Source organism: Microcebus murinus, chromosome 26 (assembly GCF_040939455.1).
Source record: "Microcebus murinus isolate Inina chromosome 26, M.murinus_Inina_mat1.0, whole genome shotgun sequence".
Classification (NCBI taxonomy): Eukaryota; Metazoa; Chordata; class Mammalia; order Primates; family Cheirogaleidae; genus Microcebus; species Microcebus murinus.
In genome coordinates this window covers 21418461-21440133 of record NC_134129.1, presented here as the reverse complement: position 1 = coordinate 21440133, position 21673 = coordinate 21418461, and the positions used below count along the sequence as shown (strand labels likewise).

Genomic DNA, 21673 nt, shown 5'->3' with positions numbered 1-21673 from the left:
CCACGCCCATCACTAGGGCTGATTTTCATAGCCACGCCCATCACTAGGGCTGATTTTTGGGATAGGGCTTCTATTGCGCACATGCTTAGAAATCCTGCTAGGGCTTGTTTTATGGGTAGGTCTTATTTTCGGGGAGACGCAGTGGCTGTTCTAGGTGACATCCAGGTTGAGGGAGAGGGCAGCCCACCACGGCAGGAGCTCGGTTCCCTGGGGTACAGCCTCGCTGGGCCGGGCACTGTGGGTTTGCGGCCAGAGGGGGTGCACATCGGATCCCGCAGGACTTGTGAGCCCGCGGTGAGGACACCGGCTTTTAGAAGGGAAAACTAAAGCAAAGAAGGGTGAGGTTGGTCAGCCGGGAAGTGGCAGGGCTGGAATCCTCGCCTGTAGTCGACAGCCACAGATGAACGTGCACAGCCTGGCGTGGACTGTAGCCGACAGCCACAGATTGACGTGCACAGCCCGGCGTGGACTGTAGCCGACAGCCACAGATGGACGCACACGGCCCGGTGTGGACTGTAGCCGACAGCCACAGATGAACGTGCACAGCCCAGCGTGGACTGTAGCCGACAGCCACAGATGGACACGCACGGCCCTGCGTGGACTGTAGCCGACAGCCACAGATGGACGCGCACAGCCCGGCGTGGACTGTAGTCGACAGCCACAGATGGACCTGCACAGCAACTTTAGCCGACAGCCGTGATAGACTTTTCTAATTTTTCATGTATCGAAATAAAATTGTGAACATTTAACAATAACGTCATGAAAACATACATGTCTGTGCTACCTATTCTGATATTGACGTGACAAGGAAAGCCGCCTGCAAAGTCAAACAAGCTCTCGGTGCTTCCAAGCTTTCCTCGTCACACAAGAGCGAGACGGACGCGCCGTCCATGCACAGCAGAGACCACCGTGGGGACCGTGAGTGCCGGCTGTGGGCGAGAGTTCTCGGCCGTGAGAGCCGCACCGAAGTGGTTAAAGGGCCCTGCCCCCGCCCCTCGGGCTCTCTGGCTCGCTCGGCACACCTGCTGGAGAAAGGCAGGGCTCCTCGGCTCCTGTGTCCCGCTGGCCCGGCCTTGCTCTCCCACCCTCTAGGGGACAGTGCAGGTCTGTAGCAGCCTGCTCGCCTGGCTCACTCTACCTTCCATGGCGTTCTTCCCCTCCCGGCCTTCCATCCTCATTTCCCATCCGTGAGATCTTTTCTTCTGCTCCAGGCAGCCACGCAGCTGCCACCTTCTGGGCCGAGCCTCTCCGGAATTTTCCCGGGCCGCGTGAGCTGCCCCTTTTGTTCGGTGGAAGGGCTGGCGTCCTCATTAAGTGCTCCTGGCGAATAAAAAAGCACTGAGGCCGGGCGCGGTGGCTCACGCCTTGTAATCCTAGCACTCTGGGAGGCCGAGGTGGGTTAGGGGTTGGTTAGGGTTAGGGTCAAGGTCAGGAGTTCGAAACCAGCCTGAGCAAGAGCGAGACCCCGTCTCTACTAAAAATAGAAAGAAATTAATTGGCCAACTAAAAAATATATAGAAAACAATTAGCCGGGCGTGGTGGTGCAAGCCTGTAGTCCCAGCTACTCGGGAGGAGGCTGAGGCAGGAGGATCGCTTGAGCCCAAGAGTTGGAGGTTGCTGTGAGCGAGGCTGACGCCACGGCACTCACTCTAGCCTGGGCAACAGAGTGAGACTCTGTCTCAAAAAAAAAAAAAAAAAAAAAGCATTGAAAGTCTGCCGAGTGCTCCATGCTGTTGGCCACCGGCCAAGCCCCGGAGTTGGCTGTTACCCATATGGTCCATGGCAGCCACTGCCAACACACACCGCAGGTACAGGAAATCCCCAAATTCTATTAATTACGGGGTAAGTTCCTGGAGATATTTGGGTAATGTGTTCCTTACGTTCTGAATTTCTTACTTGCACTTCGGTTAGAGGGAGTTAGCTTCAAGTGCACAAAAACCTAACAAAGACCCTGCTTAAAAAAAAAAAAAAAGACTCATAGGTAGAACAGAAAAGTAACATTCGTGTTAGTTATTGATTTTCTGACAAGATCCGAGTCTCCGATGAGAAACTCCCAAATCTTTCTGAGATAGTCTAATCCTGATGAAGATTTTTAAAGCAAATATTTTTTTTATAGAAAATGTATTAAAGTGATAGATTCACCCAGAGGTGATCCCAATTTACACTTTTATATTTTCCATCTAGTCTTTTCATTTATAGAAACTGAAAATTATATACATTTATATATATAACTATATTTAAATATTGCATACATAAATGTATTTACCGTGTTTCCCCAAAAATAAGCACTACCCATAAAACAAGCCCTAGCAGGATGTCTAAGCATGTGCGCAGTAGAAGCCCTACCCCGAAAATCAGCCCTAGTGACGGGCGTGGCTGCGCAGCGCATCTGCACGACCCATGCGTGTCGTGGCGGAGCGGGAAAGAACACGAGCAGCCCTTCTCATCCGCCCCGTGAGAGCTCTAGTGCTCCACAGGAGAGATGGGGCCAGTGGTTCTAAAGGAAACAGAGTCGCAAGACATTCAGGATGGGATTCGGGGTTTGGAGAGTGAGGATGAAGTTCCAGAAGAAGACGACTTCACTCTATTTGAATAAATGGAGATGGTTGTGCCGTACTCAAAAAAAAATAGCACATCCCCTGAAAATAAGCCCTAGGGTGTCTTCTCAAGGAGAAATAAATATAAGACCCCGTGGTCTTATATAAGAAATAAATATAAGACCCCGTGCATAAAATGCACGGGATTGCATTTTAACCCTTTGCGCTGGCTTGCTTTTTTCTCATCATCCACTGGACAGTATCCACACTGGACCTCCGAGTTGCAAAGGGTTAAAATCCCTGGCGGTCGAGGTGCCTGGATTCATTTTGGAACCCAAACGAGCACCACCTTCGTTTTTCTGTGAACCCCAACCCCACTGCCAGGGTGGTCTCTCCCTGCCGCTGTGGAAGAAACGATGCCAGGGAGACTGGGCTCGGAGAGAGGGCAGCTCCTCGCTCCCTGCCTGGCGTCCGCAGAGAGCCGCCACCAAGCGCCGCTGCCGCCTGTCCCGGAGCGGGAAGGCTGCTTGCCGTCTGCGGTGGGTGGGTCGAGGGAAGGGAGGAACCCCTCTTGCCGGTGGGCATGACAGATGGAGAGAGGGCCGGCGGTGGCGGCGGGGAGACCCTTGCCTGCTTTCTCAAGAACAGAGGGAGGGAGAGGCCCGGGCAGGGGTGGGGCCCTGGTGCATCTCAGGGCTACCCTGGGCCACCTCCCGACAGCCCCGCGGTGGCCTAAGGAGACCTCGCCCGTGGCCGGAAGCTGCTGAGATCCGTGATCGGACGGCAGCGGGGAGGAGAGGCACGCCCGGCCTTTTCCCACACGTTGTTGTCTTCTCTGGCCCGAGCCGGGAGCCGCCGTGCATGGATTTATTCCTGTAGCATAATGACAAACGGAGAGTTTAAGCAGCTACCTTGCACGTGAATTTTTTCGGTGCAGAGTAGTCTGCTCCTGAGTGTGAGGCTGCCTGGACCAAAGTGCCCAGTTGGTGGCTCACAACAACTAAAGAGCAACAGCAGTAGCTGCAATTTTTTTTTTTTTTTTTTTTTTTTTTTTTTTTAGCCATCTCCCATGCAACTTGCAAAGGTTATATGTACACACTGTGCCTGTTTTTTTTTTGTAGATGGTTAAACTGTCCTTCTTCATGCCACTTTCCATGGTTCTTTGTTGACCCGAGTGGACAAAAATGTCATAATAATATGTCACCATTTAATTTTTTTTTTTTTTTTTGAGATAGAGTTTCTCTCTCCCTCACACCTGGGCTAGAGTGAGTGCCGTGGTGTCAGCCTAGCTCACAGCAACCTCAAACTCCTGGGCTCAAGCGATCCTCCTGCCTCAGCCTCCTCCCGAGTAGCTGGGACTACAGGCATGCACCACCACGCCCGGCTAAATTTCTTTCTATTTATAGCAGAGACGGAGGTCTCGCTCTTGTTCAGGCTGGTCTCGAACTCCTGGGCTTAGGCGATCCGCCCGCCTCGGCCTCTCAGAGTGCTAGGATGACAGGCGTGAGCCACCGCGCCCGGCCAGCGCTGAGTTATTTTAAGAGCCACCGCTCTGTAGCCCGCAAAGCCCACAGTATTTATTGTCTGACCCTTCACAGAGAAAGTTTGCCAACCCCTGATCTGCTAGGTTCACCGCTTGTTCATGTTTTGCCGTGTTTGCTTCATCTCTGTCTCCGCAGACTGCAGACGGCAGGCTCACAATCTCTCCCGCCCCTCACACGTGTAAACACGTATGTGCACACGCACACTTGCTTTTCTCGAACGGTTTGAAAGTTATATTACCTGCTTTATAATTCACCCCTGCATAATTCAAATGGTATGCTTCAAAATAAGCTCATTCTCTGGTATAAATGCGATATCATCGTCACGCCTAAGGAAATGAATGTTTATTTGACGATACCATCCGGTGTGCGGCCCATGTTTAAATTTGACTCTGACGACAGCCTTCTTTCTTTCTTTTTTTTTTTTTTCTTTTCGGATCTAGGGTCCAATCGTGTACGTTGCATTTGGTCACTACCGTCTCTTTCACTGCCGGTTTTGGTTGTTGTTTTTTTTTTTTTTTTTCACGACGTTGACTTTTTTTGGAGAGTCCTTTAAAAACTTCTTGTGAAGATCCCTGAGCCATATGGGTTTGCTGGCCCTATTACGCGGGCGAGAGCTAAATAAATATAACAGTCGTCGTAGTAAAGCAATGTCTCCTCCTTCTTGTCCCTTGGAACTGAGGCACCATGATGCTGTCTGGCTCCCAAAGTTAGCATGCTAAGATGTGGGGCTGGGTTAAAACTGTAAGCGTGGAACAATCTCAGGGCACAGAGCCAGGCAGAGGAGAATTTGCAGGCTGCGTTTTGCACAATTGAAATCACAGTCCTCCTCGCTCGCTCCGGTGGCCGGCCTTGCTACTAGCTAGCTCTTGGCTGGGTGGCTCTCCCTTCTGGCTTTTCTCCTGGCTGGCCCTGGCTCCCCGCCAGCGGCTCTGGGTTGCAGGAAGGAGCTGGAAACCGACCTGCAAGTGATTTAAATCTTCCAGACCAAGCTGTCCCGGGCTGGCTAGCAGCACGGAGCCTTTGTGTCTGCAGGCGTGTGCCGAGCGTGGCGTGGCGTGTGCGTGTGCGTGTGTGGGGCGTGCGCACGGGAAGGGCACCTTTGTGAGAATCTGGGGTGCCGCAGCCAGGCACCCCTGACGGGTCTGCGTGTGGCTGGTCACAGGTCTCGTCCTCGACCGTGGTCTTCAGTGATCCCCAGAGACCACGGACACCCACGCTTTGCTTTCCTCCTCGAAAGAAACGCTCAGAGCTTGCAGCTAATCCACAAGACACTGTGTTTCCCCGAAAATAAGACAGGATCTTATATTTATTTCTCCTCAAGAAGAAACCCTCGGGCTTATTTTCAGGGGATGTGTTGTTTTTTTTAAGTGCAGTACAACCATCTACATTGATTCCAATAGAGTGAAGTCGTCTTCTTCTGGAACATCATCCTCACTCTCCAGACCCCGAATCCCATCCTGAATGTCTTGCGACTCTGTTTCCTTTAGAACCACTGGCCCCGATCTCTCCTGTGGAGCACTAGAGCTCTCACGGGGCGGATGAGAAGGGCTGCTCGTGTTCTTTCCCGCTCCGCGACGACACGTATGGGTTGTGCAGATGCGCTGTGCAGCCACGCCCACCACTAGGGCTGATTTTCATAGCCACGCCCATCACTAGGGCTTATTTTCATAGCCATGCCCACCACTAGGGCTGATTTTCATAGCCATGCCCATCACTAGGGCTGATTTTCATAGCCACGCCCATCACTAGGGCTTATTTTCATAGCCACGCCCACCACTAGGGCTGATTTTCATAGCCACGCCCATCACTAGGGCTTATTTTCATAGCCATGCCCATCACTAGGGCTGATTTTCATAGCCACGCCCATCACTAGGGCTGATTTTCATAGCCATGCCCATCACTAGGGCTGATTTTCATAGCCACCCCCATCACTAGGGCTTATTTTCATAGCCACACCCACCACTAGGGCTGATTTTCATAGCCACGCCCATCACCAGGGCTGATTTTCATAGCCATGCCCATCACTAGGGCTGATTTTCATAGCCACGACCATCACTAGGGCTGATTTTTATAGCCACGCCCATCACTAGGACTGATTTTCATAACCACGCCCACCACTAGGGCTGATTTTCATAGCCACGCCCACCACTAGGACTTATTTTCATAGCCACGACCGTCACTAGGGCTGATTTTCATACCCATGCCCATCACTAGGGTTGATTTTCATAGCCACGCCCATCACTAGGACTGATTTTCATAGCCACGCCCATCACTAGGGCTGATTTTCATAGCCACGCCCATCACTAGGGCTGATTTTCGGGGTAGGGCTTCTATGGCGCACATGCTCAGACATCCTGCTGAGGCTCGTTTTACGGGTAGGTCTGATTTTCGGGGAAACACAGTAGTCGGTGACATAACCACAGAGTCACATCTCATCCTACTCACAGATGTCACTTGCACTTAGGGCAGGAAATTGTTTGATCAGGGGGCTGGATTCTTAGGGGCATCGTAGAAACCTGCCCTAATCACACTGAGCAATTGGGGAACACTGTCTCCTCTGTGTGCTTTGCCGAACTGCTGTCATTGCAGACTTTTGCAGTGTCCTCCTTCTCATGCCGTTCGGACGGACTCACACCAGCTATTTCTTGGTCCTGCTGTTGCTTTAGCCTGGATGTATTGATTTTTTTTTTATGGCTGCATTAAAAGCGCTCCTGGAGCCGCCATTCCCCGTCCTGCAGTTCTCACTCACGGGCGGGGTCAGCAAGCACCTCTAGAAGTCTTTTGGGTTAGAGTTATGCATCCCTAACCCTTCTTAGGGAGAGCCAAAGATATACAATGTAACCAAAATGTAAAAAAAAATCACAAAAAACTTTGTATCGGGTGGTAGACAGGCAGGTGGGGGGAGGAGGAGAGGGGTGTATGCTGTCAAAACGTGTGTGGTGCACACCACGGGGGATTGGACACATCAGGGGGAGGGAAGGGGCAGGGGCAATATTTGTAACCCTAACAATATTTGTACCTCCATGATATGATGAAATAAAAGGAAAAATAAAAAGAAGTCTTTTGGGACCGGGCGCGGTGGCTCACGCCTGTCATCCTAGCACTCTGGGAGGCCGAGGCGGGCGGATCGCTCGAGGTCAGGAGTTCGAGACCAGCCTGGGCAAGAGCGAGACCCCTGTCTCTACTAAAAAAAAAAAAATAGAAAGAAATTAATTGACCAACTAAAAATATATATAGAAAAAATGAGCCAGGCATGGTGGCGCCTGCCTGTAGTCCCAGCTACTGGGGAGGCTGAGGCAGGAGGATCACTTGAGCCCAGGAGTTGGAGGTTGCTGTGAGCGAGGCTGACACCACGGCACTCACTCTAGCCTGGGCAACAGAGTGAGACTCTGCCTCAAAAAAAAAAAAAAAAAAAAGAAGTCTTTTGGGAAGAGACCTATTGGAGACTTGTAACTTACAAACCCCTCAGTTGCTACCCTGGAGTTTCAGAAGGAAGGCCCACAATCTGCAATCCCTTTCAAAACCATTTGTTTAGTCTTTTTTTTTTTTTTTTAATATTTCCCTACACAATGCTAGGTTTTCCTTTTCAGTAGCATTTTACCCGCGGTGTTATGCACGTGTGTCAAGCTAAAGGGAAAAACGAATGTGGCATGACTGTGGTTTCGGAAGTCGGAAGTGTTCTGTCTACTCTGGCGTTTCCGAGCAAAGTGGGGTTTGTTATACAACAAGCCGTGACTGAGACCTGACTGGCATCCAACCCTACAGCAACAGGGTCTAGCCCTTTGCACTCGGATGTCGAGTGTGACCCGACACGGTTGGCATTGGTAGCGGCTCACGTGTCGAGCCACACACGACACGTGGTTTCACCTGGGGGGGGGGGAAGGGGGATTTTTGTCTATTTTCCCAGTATCTTTTCCTGTTTTCATTAGCACGAAAGGACAAGTACAACGTAAATGCAGAGACGGTACGCTAACTCCCAGGGGTGGGTTATTACTATCCACTAACTTAGAGCAACGTTTAGACGGAAAGCTCCGTGTAATCACACCTCACCCTAACAGAAAAACACAAAGATCGTGCTGTTTGTTCTAACAGAAAAAAATCAAAGGAGGAGGAAGAGAGACGGCTTATATTTGCGAAGCATGTGAATGCAAACCAGGTCTCCATGCGGGTGAATGTTTCAAAAAAATATCACACCACGAAAAATTATAGGGATTAAAATGACTCTTTGAATGTATCAATAATTTGAAATATTAAAAAAAAATCCAAATAAATAAGTTCGCGTGAAAAGAAACTCCCAGTGTTTTTTATTCTACTGCCGCGCTTTGTAAAATCTGGGGAATTTAGAAAGTTAAATCCCGAGTAGAATAAAGGAGTCGAGATAAAAAAAAAAAAAAAAGCAAGCGAGTGCAAAAAAAAAGAAGGAGGAGCTGTTCATAATGATAGTCTGAAAATAACGCAGACTTGGATTTCTTCTCTCCCTTGCAGGACAATATCATCTTATTCCTGAGAGGCTGTAAAGAGCTCGGCCTTAAAGAATCTCAACTTTTTGACCCGAACGACCTCCAGGATACGTCCAACAGGGCGACCCTCAGGTGAGCACTGCGTGATTTACGGGCAAGGGGAACTCCTTTACGGTTGGATTTGCAATTCCGCGAGGGTGTCGTGAGTTCTAAGAGGCCGAGAACTGGGTCTGCCTAATAAAATAAAAATGTGAAGGTAAAAAAAAAAAAGACAAAATCAAGCTTTTGAGACAGCATGCTTTGGCTTTCCTTCTGCACATGGCTTCTTGTGCTTATAATATTTTTTAAATTTTTTTTAAGTTTTTTTTTTTTTTTTTGAGACAGACTCTCACCCTGTTGCCCAGGCTAGAGTGAGTGCCGTGGCGGCAGCCTAGCTCACAGCAACCTCAAACTCTTGGGCTCAAGCGATCCTCCTGCCTCAGCCTCCCCAGTAGCTGGGACTACAGGCATGCGCCACCACGCCCGGCTCATTTTTTTCTATATGTATTAGTTGGCCAATTAATTTCTTTCTATTCATAGTAGAGATGGGGCCTCACTCTTGCTCAGGCTGGTTTCGAACTCCTGGGCTCAGGCGATCCGCCCGCCTCGGCCTCCCAGAGTGCTAGGATTACAGGCGTGAGCCACCACACCTGGCCTAAAAATTCTTAATAATTTTTTAAAAGAGAATTTTGAGGAGACAGAGGGAAATGTCAACCGAAGCTTAACAGAGAGGCCGCAGAGAGAAACAGCACAGAATCTGTGTGGTGTTAGACGCAAACATTTTACTGGCTCCAATTGGGCAGCTGAATAGATGGTTGGAAGACAGCTAACTAGGTAAACAGCTAACTAGGTACACAGGTCTGAGCTCCTTTATGCAAGGAAGGCATTGGATTATGGAGAAATCTCTTCTTCATTTACATTAGTAAACTTTTTTCTCCCGTTATCACTGGTGCTTTGGCCATCTGTTGCTCAATAGTCCACTCAGTGAGCCATGCTTGGGACCAAAGAATTCTTGGAGCAGAATGTCACAGTAAAAGAAAAAGGCGATGTATATTGCATGTAAAGAAATAGCTTGTGGCCGGGCGCGGTGGCTCATGCCTGCAATCCTAGCATTCTGGGAGGCTGAGGCGGGCGGATCGCTCGAGGTCAGGAGTTTGAAACCAGCCTGAGCAAGAGTGAGACCCCGTCTCTACTAAAAAAAAAAAAAAATAGAAAGGAATTAATTGGCCAACTGAAAATATATAGAAAAAATTAGCCAGGCACGGTGGTGCATGCCTGTAGTCCCAGCTACTCAGGAGGCTGAGGCAAGAGGATCGCTTGAGCCCAGGAGTTGGAGGTTGCTGTGAGCTAAGCTGATGCCACGGCACTCTAGCTTGGGCAAAAGAGTGAGACTCTGTCTCAAAAAAAAAAAAAAAAAATTCTTGGAACAGAATGTCACAGTAAAAGAAAAGGCGATGTATGCTGTGTGTGTGTAAAGAAATAGCTTGTGGCCAGGGCAGTGAGAAGCTTGTCCTTAAGGGATGGCAGAGTTGATGATCAGTTCATCGTAGTTTAGAAATTCTTTAGATCCTACTGATTTCATATAAGACATTTTCCACTTCAGTTAAATAACAGAATAAGCTGAATGACACAGATAGGGTCTGTGCTTGGCCACTTTTCTCCTTTTGGTTCCTTGTGGGGCATCTTATCACGGAAGAATAGAAAAGGGGAGAGAAAAGCCAAAATTCAGAGCTGTTAATTTTATACTATTTGCTGATCTTGACGTGAAAAATTAAAAAAAAAAAAAGATGGGGAAAAGCAGGATCAAAGTGGAAACTATTGAATGAAATAAAGTTTGCTGTTTGTTAATAAGTGGATTTTATGATTCATGACTGGGAATAAGAGTCAGACGTGATCGATTACCTAAAATTACTTCTCTGTTGTTCATGTGCCATTCTTTAATATTTCTCATGGGAAAAAAAAATCTTAGTTAAGTAAAAAAAAAAAAAAAACAGGATAAAAATTAGGATATTTGAATATGGGAACCACCATGAACCTCATCTTAGTCATGACACGCCCCATGTATCACTGTACCTAAGTCCAGCCTCTATAAATCATTGTTTATTTTAGGAAACTGTTTTAGGTTCTGCCTCATGTCGTACGCATAGTTTCACCTGGGGGTGGCAGGGGACCAGGAGCAATGGCACCTGTGCACAGTCATAGGTAATAATCACTCACACACACACAGGGCTTAGAGGGTGAAAAAAGTTCACTTTGACAGTGTCTGCAGCCACATTCATTCTTTTTTTTTTTCTTTTCTTTTTTTGAGACACTTTAAATCAATATGTCACTACACCAGGAGAATTCTGAGCCTGGTTTTAGAAGTTCACCTTGATTGCTTATCTAAAAAAAAAAAAAAATTGGGCATCAGGAAATGGAGGTCCAGTTTTAGGTCTGCTAATCCCTGGATCTATAGTCCTGGTTAAATTGCCAGTAGACCCTTAACCTGGACCTGGACAGACTGTTCTCTCGGGTCGGGCTTGCTCAGTGCACACCTGGGAAGACGGGACAAAGAACTTCTAAAGAAAGGGACTTTAGGCCGGGCGCGGTGGCTCACGCCTGTCATCCCAGCACTCTGGGAGGCCGAGGCGGGAGGATTGATCGAGGTCAGGAGTTGGAGACCAGCCTGAGCAAGAGCGAGACCCCCTCTCTACTATAAATGGAAAGAAATTAATGGGCCAACTAATATATATAGAAAAAATTAGCCGGGCATGGTGGCGCATGCCTGTAGTCCCAGCTTACTCGGGAGGCTGAGGTAGGAGGATTGCTTGAGCCCAGGAGTTGGAGGTTGCTGTGAGCTAGGCTGATGCCACGGCACTCACTCTAGCCTGGACAACAAAGCAAGACTCTCTCTCAAAAAAAAAAAAAAAAAAAAAAAAAAAAAAAAAAAGAAAGGGACTTAATTAAAAGGTACAGAAAGCAACCTAATGGGGGAAAAGTCATATAGACAAGTGACCCATGGACATAGTCCCTTCTTAATCACTTGCCATCTTCTTCCTTCCCTGTCCTTTTGACCTTTCTTCCTTTTTTTCTCTGACTCCCTCTCCTCCCTCTGCCTGCTTTTCTTCTTTCTCCAGTCTTCCCGTCTACCTCCTCCTGTTTTGCATTTCTTTTCCCCACTTTCCTCCCCTTTTTAAATTTTCCCTTCGCTGAAACACTCTTATTATCTTTAGGCAATACTGTCCCACTGCCTTCCTCTTTCACCCTGGCATTTGTTATTCATTCATTCATTCATTCATTCATTCATCGACTGAATATTTGCTGAGCAGCTCCTATGGGTCGGATCATCTTTGTCACCAGAGAAAGGGAACGGACGAGACAGCCAGGGTCCCCTGCTCCTGGGCAAGCCACACACTCTCTGAGAAGGACAGAAGGACGAAGGAGACGATTGCTGGAAGTGATGATAGGTGCCCAGGAGAAAGCGACGTAGAGGGACGTGAAAAACAGCGGCCAGTCCAGAGGCGGTCGGTCGAGGGTGGCCTCTGTGTCACGCGTCGGTATTTCAGGCAATGACTGGGGTCCCAGACGTGAGCCCGGACTGGGGCCAGCCCCCGGTGGGGCGTTCGGGGCAGAGAAAGTGCAGGCACAAAGGCTGCAAGGAAGGAGGAACCGGCTCCGTGTGGAAAAGGAAAAAAGTCACCTCGGAGGGTGTGACTGCAGGGTGATACTTCAGGACAGGGATGGAGGGTGCAGGCCACCAGCAGGGCAGGATGTTGCAGTTGGAATCATAACGGAGAACAATTTTTTCCCTGTAGGAACAGGTAGAAGAACATCAAGAATCTTGTCTTAAAACTATGCCCGTAATGGAGAAAAAGTTATTTCCCTGTGTGAACAGGTAGAAGAACATAAAGAATTTTGTCTTAAAACTATGCCCATTATGGAGAAAAAGTTATTTCCCTGTGTGAACAGGTAGAAGAACATAAAGAATTTTGTCTTAAAACTATGCCCATTATGGAGAAAAAGTTATTTCCCTGTAGGAACAGGTAGAAGAACATCAAGAATTTTGTCTTAAAACTATGCCCGTAATGGAGAAAAAGTTATTTTCCTGTATGAACAGGTAGAAGAACATAAAGAATCTTGTCTTAAAACCATGTCCATAATGGAGAAAAAGTTATTTTCCTGTATGAACAGGTAGAAGAACATAAAGAATCTTGTCTTAAAACTATGCCCATTATGGAGAAAAAGGTATTTTCCTGTATGAACAGGTAGAAGAACATGAAGAATTTTGTCTTAAAACTATGCCCGTAATGGAGAAAAAGTTATTTCCCTGTGTGAACAGGTAGAAGAACACAAAGAATTTTGTCTTAAAACTATGCCCATTATGGAGAAAAAGTTATTTCCCTATAGGAACAGGTAGAAGAACATCAAGAATCTTGTCTTAAAACTATGCCCGTAATGGAGAAAAAGTTATTTCCCTGTGTGAACAGGTAGAAGAACATCAAGAATCTTGTCTTAAAACTATGCCCGTAATGGAGAAAAAGTTATTTCCCTGTGTGAACAGGTAGAAGAACATCAAGAATCTTGTCTTAAAACTATGCCCATTATGGAGAAAAAGTTATTTCCCTGTGTGAACAGGTAGAAGAACATCAAGAATCTTGTCTTAAAACTATGCCCGTAATGGAGAAAAAGTTATTTCCCTGTGTGAACAGGTAGAAGAACATCAAGAACTTTGTCTTAAAACTATGCCCATAATGGAGAAAAAGTTATTTCCCTGTGTGAACAGGTAGAAGAACATCAAGAATTTTGTCTTAAAACTATGCCCGTAATGGAGAAAAAGTTATTTCCCTGTGTGAACAGGTAGAAGAACATCAAGAACTTTGTCTTAAAACTATGCCCATAATGGAGAAAAAGTTATTTCCCTGTGTGAACAGGTAGAAGAACATCAAGAATTTTGTCTTAAAACTATGCCTGTAATGGAGAAAAGTTATATCCCTGTATGAACAATTCGAAGAACATGAAGAACTTTGTCTTAAAACTATGCCATGCATTCATTCGCAGTACGTAGTTCCTAGCTGTAGTGAGGGGCCTGGAATGAACTCTGCCTCCCTGCTTTTTGGTGAGGTGATGCCGGTTTGGTCTGGCGCTGAGCAGGGAGCATTTGTAGCATTTGTGCATCTTGTCAGCTCAGGCGGGCACAGGCAGGACCGCCGTGCGTCTCTGGTTTTCTCGCTGAGACATGGAGAGCAGCCATAGCCACCGATTACCGTGTTTCCCTGAAAGTAAGACGGGGTCTTATATTTATTTTTCCTCCAGAAGACACCCTAGGGCTTGTTTTCAGGGCATGTGTTATTTTTTTTTTTTAGGTACGGTACAACCGTCTACATTGATTCCAATAGAGTAAAATTGTCTTCTTCTGGAACATCATCCTCACTCTCCAGACCCCGAATCCCATCCTGAATGTCTTGCGACTCTGTTTCCTTTAGAACCACTGGCCCCGATCTCTCCTGTGGAGCACTAGAGCTCTCACGGGGCGGATGGGAAGGGCTGCTCCTGTTCTTTCCCGCTCCGCGACGACACGCATGGGTTGTACAGATGCGCTGCCCAGCCATGCCCGTCACTAGGGCTTATTCTGGGGATAGGACTTATATTATGGGATGCAAATGCTTAGAAATCCTGCTAGGGTCCAGGCGCAGTGGCTCATGCCTGTAATCCTAGCACTCTGGGAGGCCGAGGCGGGCAGATTGCTCAAGGTCAGGAGTTCGAGACCAGCCTGAGCAAGAGCAAGACCCCCGTCTCTACTATAAATAGAAAGAAATTAATTGGCCAACTAATATATATAGAAAAAATGAGCCGGGCATGGTGGCGCATGCCTGTAGTCCCAGCTACTCGGGAGGCTGAGGCAGGAGGATCGCTTGAGCCCAGGAGTCTGAGGTTGCTGTGAGCGAGGCTGACGCCACGGCACTTACTCTAGCCTGGGCAATGAAGCAAGACTCTGTCTCAAAAACAAAAAATTAAAAAATTAATAAAAGAATGAAAAAAAAAAAGAAATCCTGCTAGGGCTTATTTGATGGTTAGGTCCTATTTTCGGGGAAACACGGTGGTAGCGTGAGAGGTGAGGTGTAGGGGGGAGGTTCTGCAGAGGGAGTTTAGTTGCTTTTCTAAAATTGTCTTTTAAAAAAACACTTTTTAGTTTAGCTTTCATTAGAGGCCATGCTCCTTACTTTTTTTGAGAAGTTAACTTGAGTAGACCAAAAAAAAAAAAAAAGAAAAGAAAAAAGAGGAAACACCTGTAAGTGATTACAGCACGTGCAATTTAGTGAACCCCACCTGGACTGGAATCAAGATCCCTGGATGGGAGATGCAAGCACCCTCCGGAGGGGCCCACGGCACGATTCCCGGGAATCGGAGCCTCGGGGAGGGGAAGAAAGCTTGGCAAGGTTTTGCTCTGCTCCTGAGTGTCTCTGCAAAACTTTGGAAGTATTTTTGCATCACTGGCGGTGATGCGGAAGGTCATTCCACAAGTATTTTGCGAGCACCGAGCATCGTTTTTACTCGCAATTTCACTCGGTGAACTTTCATTGTCAATGCAGAGAAAGTTTTACGTTCCCCCTCTTTTTAACGTGTTGTTCAGAAAAGTTTCAAATCTTTGATAGGTTTCTGTATCTGGCTTCTTTGTTAAATTAAAAAAAAAAAAATAACCCTAGCAGACATCTGAGCCAATAATGTCAGGCCATTTTTTTTTTCCTATTAAAAACAGAAACATGAAAACAGTTTTCTTAATCAAATCCAAATTGGACCAGTGTTTCTTTAGATCTAAGTTCCTGTTGGTGGGTTTATCTCCAGGGTGTACTGCGTTGTTTTCTATTCCTTCAAATCTCAGTTGACTTAAAATCGCCCACCTACTCATGAAAGTGTAGTTTAGGTCATAATATGCCACAGTGAAGTGATAAGTGTCTAAATACTTTAAGGAATTCTTGACTGGTTTATGTGATAGAATTATATTCCCTCCCCGCTCACTGAAAAACTTACTGCGGAAAAAAAAAATAATAAGCAGATAAACAAATATGTTTATTTGTTGACATGTCAAAGAAACATGGAAACAACTTGGGAGAAATTTGTATATTTCGCTGTAAGAATATTTAGAAGATTACCATCCAATGGCTTTTTCTTGTTTATAGTTTGGGAGTAAACATTCGCGAATATTCGAGAATGCACCTGTGTCTAGCTGAACGTAACATGCTTATTTTCCCGCTACGGTTAATTCCCAATGCTAATTTAAGTCCAGAGCAGAAAAGAGTAAATATTTGGATAGTATTGCCTTTGGTACACGTGTGTTCAGGTCTATTCAGTTAAGAAAGCTTTCAGACCTTTGTTAAAAAGTACTTGTATGAAGAAGATTTTGGAAGGGCAGTCCAGTTTCGATTTGACAGCGGTCCCTAATCAAGGCAGAGTCTTCAGTGGTTAGACTTTGAGAATACAAACATGCCTATAAACAGCCCTAGTTTTAAACGGAATTCTTTTTTCCAGACCTCACGAAGCATCCTCCTTTCTACGGTGCTCTGTGGCATTTTATTTCCCGCCTTGCCCTTCTACATTTTGCTTTCTGAGCGGTTTTGTTCAGTGCCTGGGATCGCCAAATCACAAGCCTTTAAAAAAAAAAAAAACAAAAAAAAACGACTGTAACTATAATAGAAGCATAACAGAAACTAAACAATGGTTAATATGGCAGAATATGTATGAATCCTGCATGAGCAACTTGGCTTACACCACACAGCTTACACAAGCTATCCATGCCCTAAACCAAGTATGGATCGAAAATATTTGGGGAGAAAGAATGGATGGTTGTGTCTGTACTTAACGTGCACAGACCTTTTATTTCTGGTCATTATTCCCTAAACGATACACTATAACAACTATTAGTATTCAGATAGTGTTTACATTGTATTAGGAACCATAAGTAATCTAGAGATGACTGGAAGTAGATGAGACAACATCCTTACGTCATATACAAATAATAAACCATTTTATGTAAGAAACTTGAACATCCATGGATTTTGTTATCTGCAGGTAGTCCCCCAGAGATACTAAGGGGCAAATGCATGCCACTTGCAGGTCAGGAACACAAAACCCTTCTATGAGCAGCAGATCTATCAACTGCTGCCTGGATGTTGATTGACAGCCTGAATCAACTTTGGAAGTTACGTGTTGGTTACAGAGTGAGTCTTGATTTTTCTGGGTCTCTGACAGTGTTTGGACAGAGTTCTCCTCTCTGTCCCACCACGTGAGCAAGAAATAAAATTCAGTTATGTTAAGCCACAAAAAAATAATAAAAATAAAAAAAAAAACCCACTGTATTCTTGTGATTTCATTATAGTAGTTCACTTCAAGTACGTCTTCGAGGTGTTTAATTAAGGAAAGATCACAGTGAAGAAACCGCTATTCTGACCATGTTTTTTCTTTTCCCTTCCCTTAACTAGGAGCCTCGATTGTAGTAGGAAGCTGAAAAATGTAAGTGTCTCAACTTCGCTTCTCAGACTTTTGTGCCCTTTCTGACCTTGGATGGTCCAGTGGTAAAGTTTAACTATGTTCAATGCCTTTCACACACTTCGATGGAAGGAATCTGTGTGTTGCTGATAGAATAATTGACGACTGCGATAAAAATAAAAATAGTAGATTTAAGGAGGCGGGGGGGGGGGGGGATTCTCTTTAATTAGATAAGCGTTCAACCCAGGAATAAACAAACGAAAGCTTGTGCTCTGTTTGTGATTTGGTTTCCCACACACACAATCATCAGCCTCAACACGAACATTTGCCCCTTTCCATTGGTTGGCATGGATTGGGGTTATTAAATTAAGCAGCTGGGCAAATTGTTTCAGGGGAGATGAGCCTAATAAGAATGGCGTTGACTGCCGTGGGCCTGGACTTTCTGTTATTTTATTCCCCCATTAATTGATCTTTTGTGTGCTTTTTACCGGCATTTCCCCAAATCAACTTTTTGCATTTATAGTTAGACCTTATTTTCAAAAGGCAAGCATGAAGAGTGCTCTTTTATTTTAAAAATTCGAACTGAGGGACGTGAGGAGCGACCTTTGGTATCTAAAATTTAAAAATCGGCCGTGACCTATTTCTTTCTAATTTCCCAGGTGCTTGTTATGTTTGACTGGCATTCCTATTCTTCTTTTCCTTCCTCTATGAAAGCAGACGTATGTGCCATTTCTCATCAGACGATTTTAAACAGATCAGAAAACGCCCCATCCAAAACACAACACAGTCTGCCTTTCCTTTGCCTTTCAAGATAGCCTCATACTCTTCTTAGCACACAGCAGGTGTTTGATGGTCCTCATAAGCGCCCCGACCTTCGGAATCAGATGCTCTCTGGAAATTTATTTGTAAGCAGTCAGCTAAAAATAAGACGTTCTGGAAGTTTTGAAAGGTTCATGAAGAAGAGTTTTCCCTCAGTGGGAAAAACCTGAGGCGAGTCCTAGTACTGATGCACAGAGCCATGTTTTGAGCCCGTGGCCAGCTGGAATGACCCAATTATAGCCCGTCGTCCAAGGCATTATTTTTTGGCCACTAAGTGGAAGGAGGTAGAGTGAGCGAGTCCCAAGCTGGCTGACCATGAGAACAAAATAACAGTCTTACCGTGTTTCCCTGAAAATAAGCTCTACCCATAAAATGAGTCCTAGCAGGATTTCTAAGCATGTGTGCAATAGAAGCCCCACCCTGAAAATCAGCCCTAGTGGTGGGCGTGGCTATGAAAATCAGCCCTAGTGACAGGTGTGGCTATGAAAATCAGCCCTAGTGATGGGCGTGGCTATGAAAATCAGCCCTAGTGATGGGCGTGGCTATGAAAATCAGCCCTAGTGGTGGGCGTGGCTATGAAAATCAGCCCTGGTGACGGGCGTGGCTATGAAAATCAGCCCTAGTGATGGGCGTGGCTATGTAAATCAGCCCTAGTGATGGGCGTGGCTGCGCAGTGCATCTGCACAACCCATGCGTGTCGTCGCGGAGCGGGAAAGAACACGAGCAGCCCTTCTCATCCGCCCCGTGAGAGCTCTAGTGCTCCACAGGAGAGATCGGGGCCAGTGGTTCTAAAGGAAACAGAGTCACAAGACATTCAGGATGGGATTCGGGGTCTGGAGAGTGAGGATGATGTTCCAGAAGAAGACGACTTCACTCTATTTGAATCAATGTAGATGGCTGTACCGTACTTAAAAAGAAAAAGTAACACATCCCCTGCAAATAAGCCCTAGGGTGTCTTCTTGAGAAAAAAAAATCAATATAAGACCCTGTCTCATTTTCGGGGAAACACGGTAGTTTTGACGCAGGCTTCAGGTCCTTACGGTTCAGGTTTAAGGCCCTCGTCTTTAGCCGGCCCCTGCTGGGTTTTATGGGAAGTGAGTGTAAAAAGCACTTGCTTTTTTGGCCGGTCCCTCTGGAAAGACAGAACGAAATTAGCACAGGGCTGCGGCTTCAAGTTGCTGAATATTCATAGACATCCTTAAACACTCAAGGTCGTTTAATTGGGAGCGACCTTGTCCAGGCTAAAAAAATTCCCCATCTCAGATTCCTGGGAATCAATCGAGAGCCCCAGAGCGAGTTTACCTGCAGATCTCATTCTTCGTTACAGTTGCTTTCTTCTGACTTTAATTAGATACATTGTGTCGACCCTGTGCTGGGAACTACTAATTCACCTTGATCACTGCTCTGCAGGAGGTTTTGCCATGGGGCTTAGCAGACCCTCTGTGCCCACGAGTAGGAATTAGGGGCCTTCAAACGCACCTCTCTCAAAAGGGACCGGCAGTCTCTTCCATCTGGGTGAAGGCTCCAAAACAGTTTCTGAAAAATTCTGCTGCCTGACTGTAAAAACCCTCCCTACACGAAGACGATTTGGAAGGAGTTGTTTTTCTGTCTTGCTGTCTCAGAGATCAGCTTGCCATCTTACAGACCACTTCCTCCCAACCTAACTTTTCCTAAAAGTGGAGTCTTATTTTAACTACCGAGTCACGTTGACTGATAGATAGGGCGTTGGGTTCTTATTAAGACGGTCTTGGCCGGGCGCGGTGGCTCACGCCCGTCATCCCAGCACTCTGGGAGGCTGAGACGGGCGGATCGCTCTCGAGGTCAGGAGTTCGAGACCAGCCTGAGCAAGAGCGAGACCCCCACCCCCCGTCTCTACTAAAAAAAAAAAAAAGAAGGAAAATTAATCGGCCAACTAAAAATACATGTAGAAAAAGTTAGCCGGGCATGGTGGCGCATGCCTGTCATCCCAGCCTGGGAGGCTGAGGCAGGAGGATCGCCTGAGCCCAGGAGTTTGAGGTTGCCGTGAGCGAGGCTGACGCCACGGCACTCACTCTAGCCTGGGCGACAAAGCGAGACTCTGTCTCAAAACAACAACAACAACAACAACAACAACAAAACCAGACGGGTTTGCTTTTAACAGATACCTCCTGGGTGGTGGTTTCGGTGAATCGGGTCTCTCCGGTTAGTAATCGGGGCGTCCTGTTAGTGCAGCGTTATTGATTCCTGGATCTCGGCATCCTTCTTGAGGGTCCATTTGTTATATTTGATATTTATAAGGCCGCAGGACAGAGAGACAGAGTCACTGAGGCTGTAATTATTAAAAGGAGTTTTATCGTCTAGCTCGAGCTAGGGTCCGAGCCCCCAGAGTGCCAGCGCAGTGGCCTCTTCTCTGGGCAGGGACCTTCTCCCTTTGTGTGCTAGTGACCCTTTTTATAACTCAGCTGTTTATATACTGGTCATGCATCCACCCCCACAGTGATTTTTTTTTTAATCTTTTTATTTATTTTTATTTTTTTTTATTTCGGCATATTATGGGGGTACAGATTTTAAGGTTTCAATAAATGCCCTTCCCCCCCCACCAGTCTGAGTTTCCAGCGTGACCATCCCCCAGATGGTGCACATCTCACTCATTATGTATGTATATACCCGCCCCCCTCCCCCCTCCCACCTGCCCAACACCCTATTACTGTAGCACCTATGTGTCCACTTAGGTGCTGCTCAGTTAATACCAGCTTGCTGGGGAATATATGTGGTGCTTGTTTTTCCATTCTTGGGATACTTCACTTAGTAGTATGGGCTCCAGCTCTAACCAGGAAAATATAAGATGTGCTATATCACCGTTGTTTCTTAGAGCTGAATAGTACTCCATGGTATACATATACCACATTTTATTAATCCATTCTTGGATTGATGGGCACTTGGGCTGTTTCACCACAGTGATTTTTACTTTATCCTGCCCTTGATAGGCTCTAACCTGTTCTGGGTCCTACCTGAGAGAGGCTCTGGTTTCTGCGGGTTTTTGTTGTTGTTGTTGTTGTTGTTTTTCTGCATCTTATAATATACTCATAATGCCTTGTGGCTAGCAGACAAGCAGTAAACAAAAGCTAAAAAAAAATATATTTATTGTCTTTATAGCCCAGTATTTCACACCGTCCTCCCGCCCTGTGGCTCCTTTCTTCCCCCAGGTGTTAGTGACCATCTACTGGCTGGGCAAAGCCGCGAACAGCTGCGCGTCCTACAGCGGGAACACGCTGGACCTGAAGGAGTTCGAAGGGTTGCTGGCCCAGATGAGAAAGGTGACTCGCTTCTCTTCCCTAACCCCCCGGCGCGGGGGAGACTGGGCGGGAAAGCAGCACGTCTGCTTGTTGCTGGGATTAATTACTAAGGCCGCCGGCGTGGGGGGCAACTGCACGGGCCGAAGGTGTCGTGCAACGCGAGGATGATCTATCTATATATATACACGCGATCACTTGCCTTACCAGTGGTGTCTCTGCCTGGTGCACCTCACACCCGCCCGAACTTTTAGGCCCTGCGAGAACGGGAGATCTGAGCTCGATGCAACTCTAATTCCAAAGGAGCAGGTCCAACCTTGTCAGTAGATTGCTCCGGGTGCCAGGGAGCTCGGTGCTGGTTTTCTTGGGGTGGTGGTGGGAGAATGATGAGTGAATGAAGCAACGCGGTTATTAGACAGAGAATGACAGCTTGCTCTCTGTGGGTTCGTCCTGAGGGTCGTGCTCCTGAGCCGTCGGGGGCCCTGGTGTGGGGGTGAGGGGGCGGGGGCCAAGCTCTTGCCTTGGCAGCATCTGCCCTG

The 21673-nt window shown here is 46.7% G+C and overlaps 1 protein-coding gene across 4 annotated transcripts in view; it reads left to right on the top strand.

The window, feature by feature from the left end:
* Positions 1 to 21673, top strand: part of LIMCH1 (LIM and calponin homology domains 1) — a 258305-nt gene that overhangs the window by 147550 nt on the left and 89082 nt on the right. For all 4 annotated transcript variants that reach the window (XM_075997823.1, XM_075997825.1, XM_075997826.1 and 1 more), the window contains exons 4-6: positions 8567 to 8673; positions 17037 to 17067; positions 21048 to 21158. In XM_075997823.1, coding sequence (XP_075853938.1) covers positions 8567 to 8673; positions 17037 to 17067; positions 21048 to 21158 — 249 coding nt within the window. The remainder of the gene's footprint in view (positions 1 to 8566; positions 8674 to 17036; positions 17068 to 21047; positions 21159 to 21673) is intronic.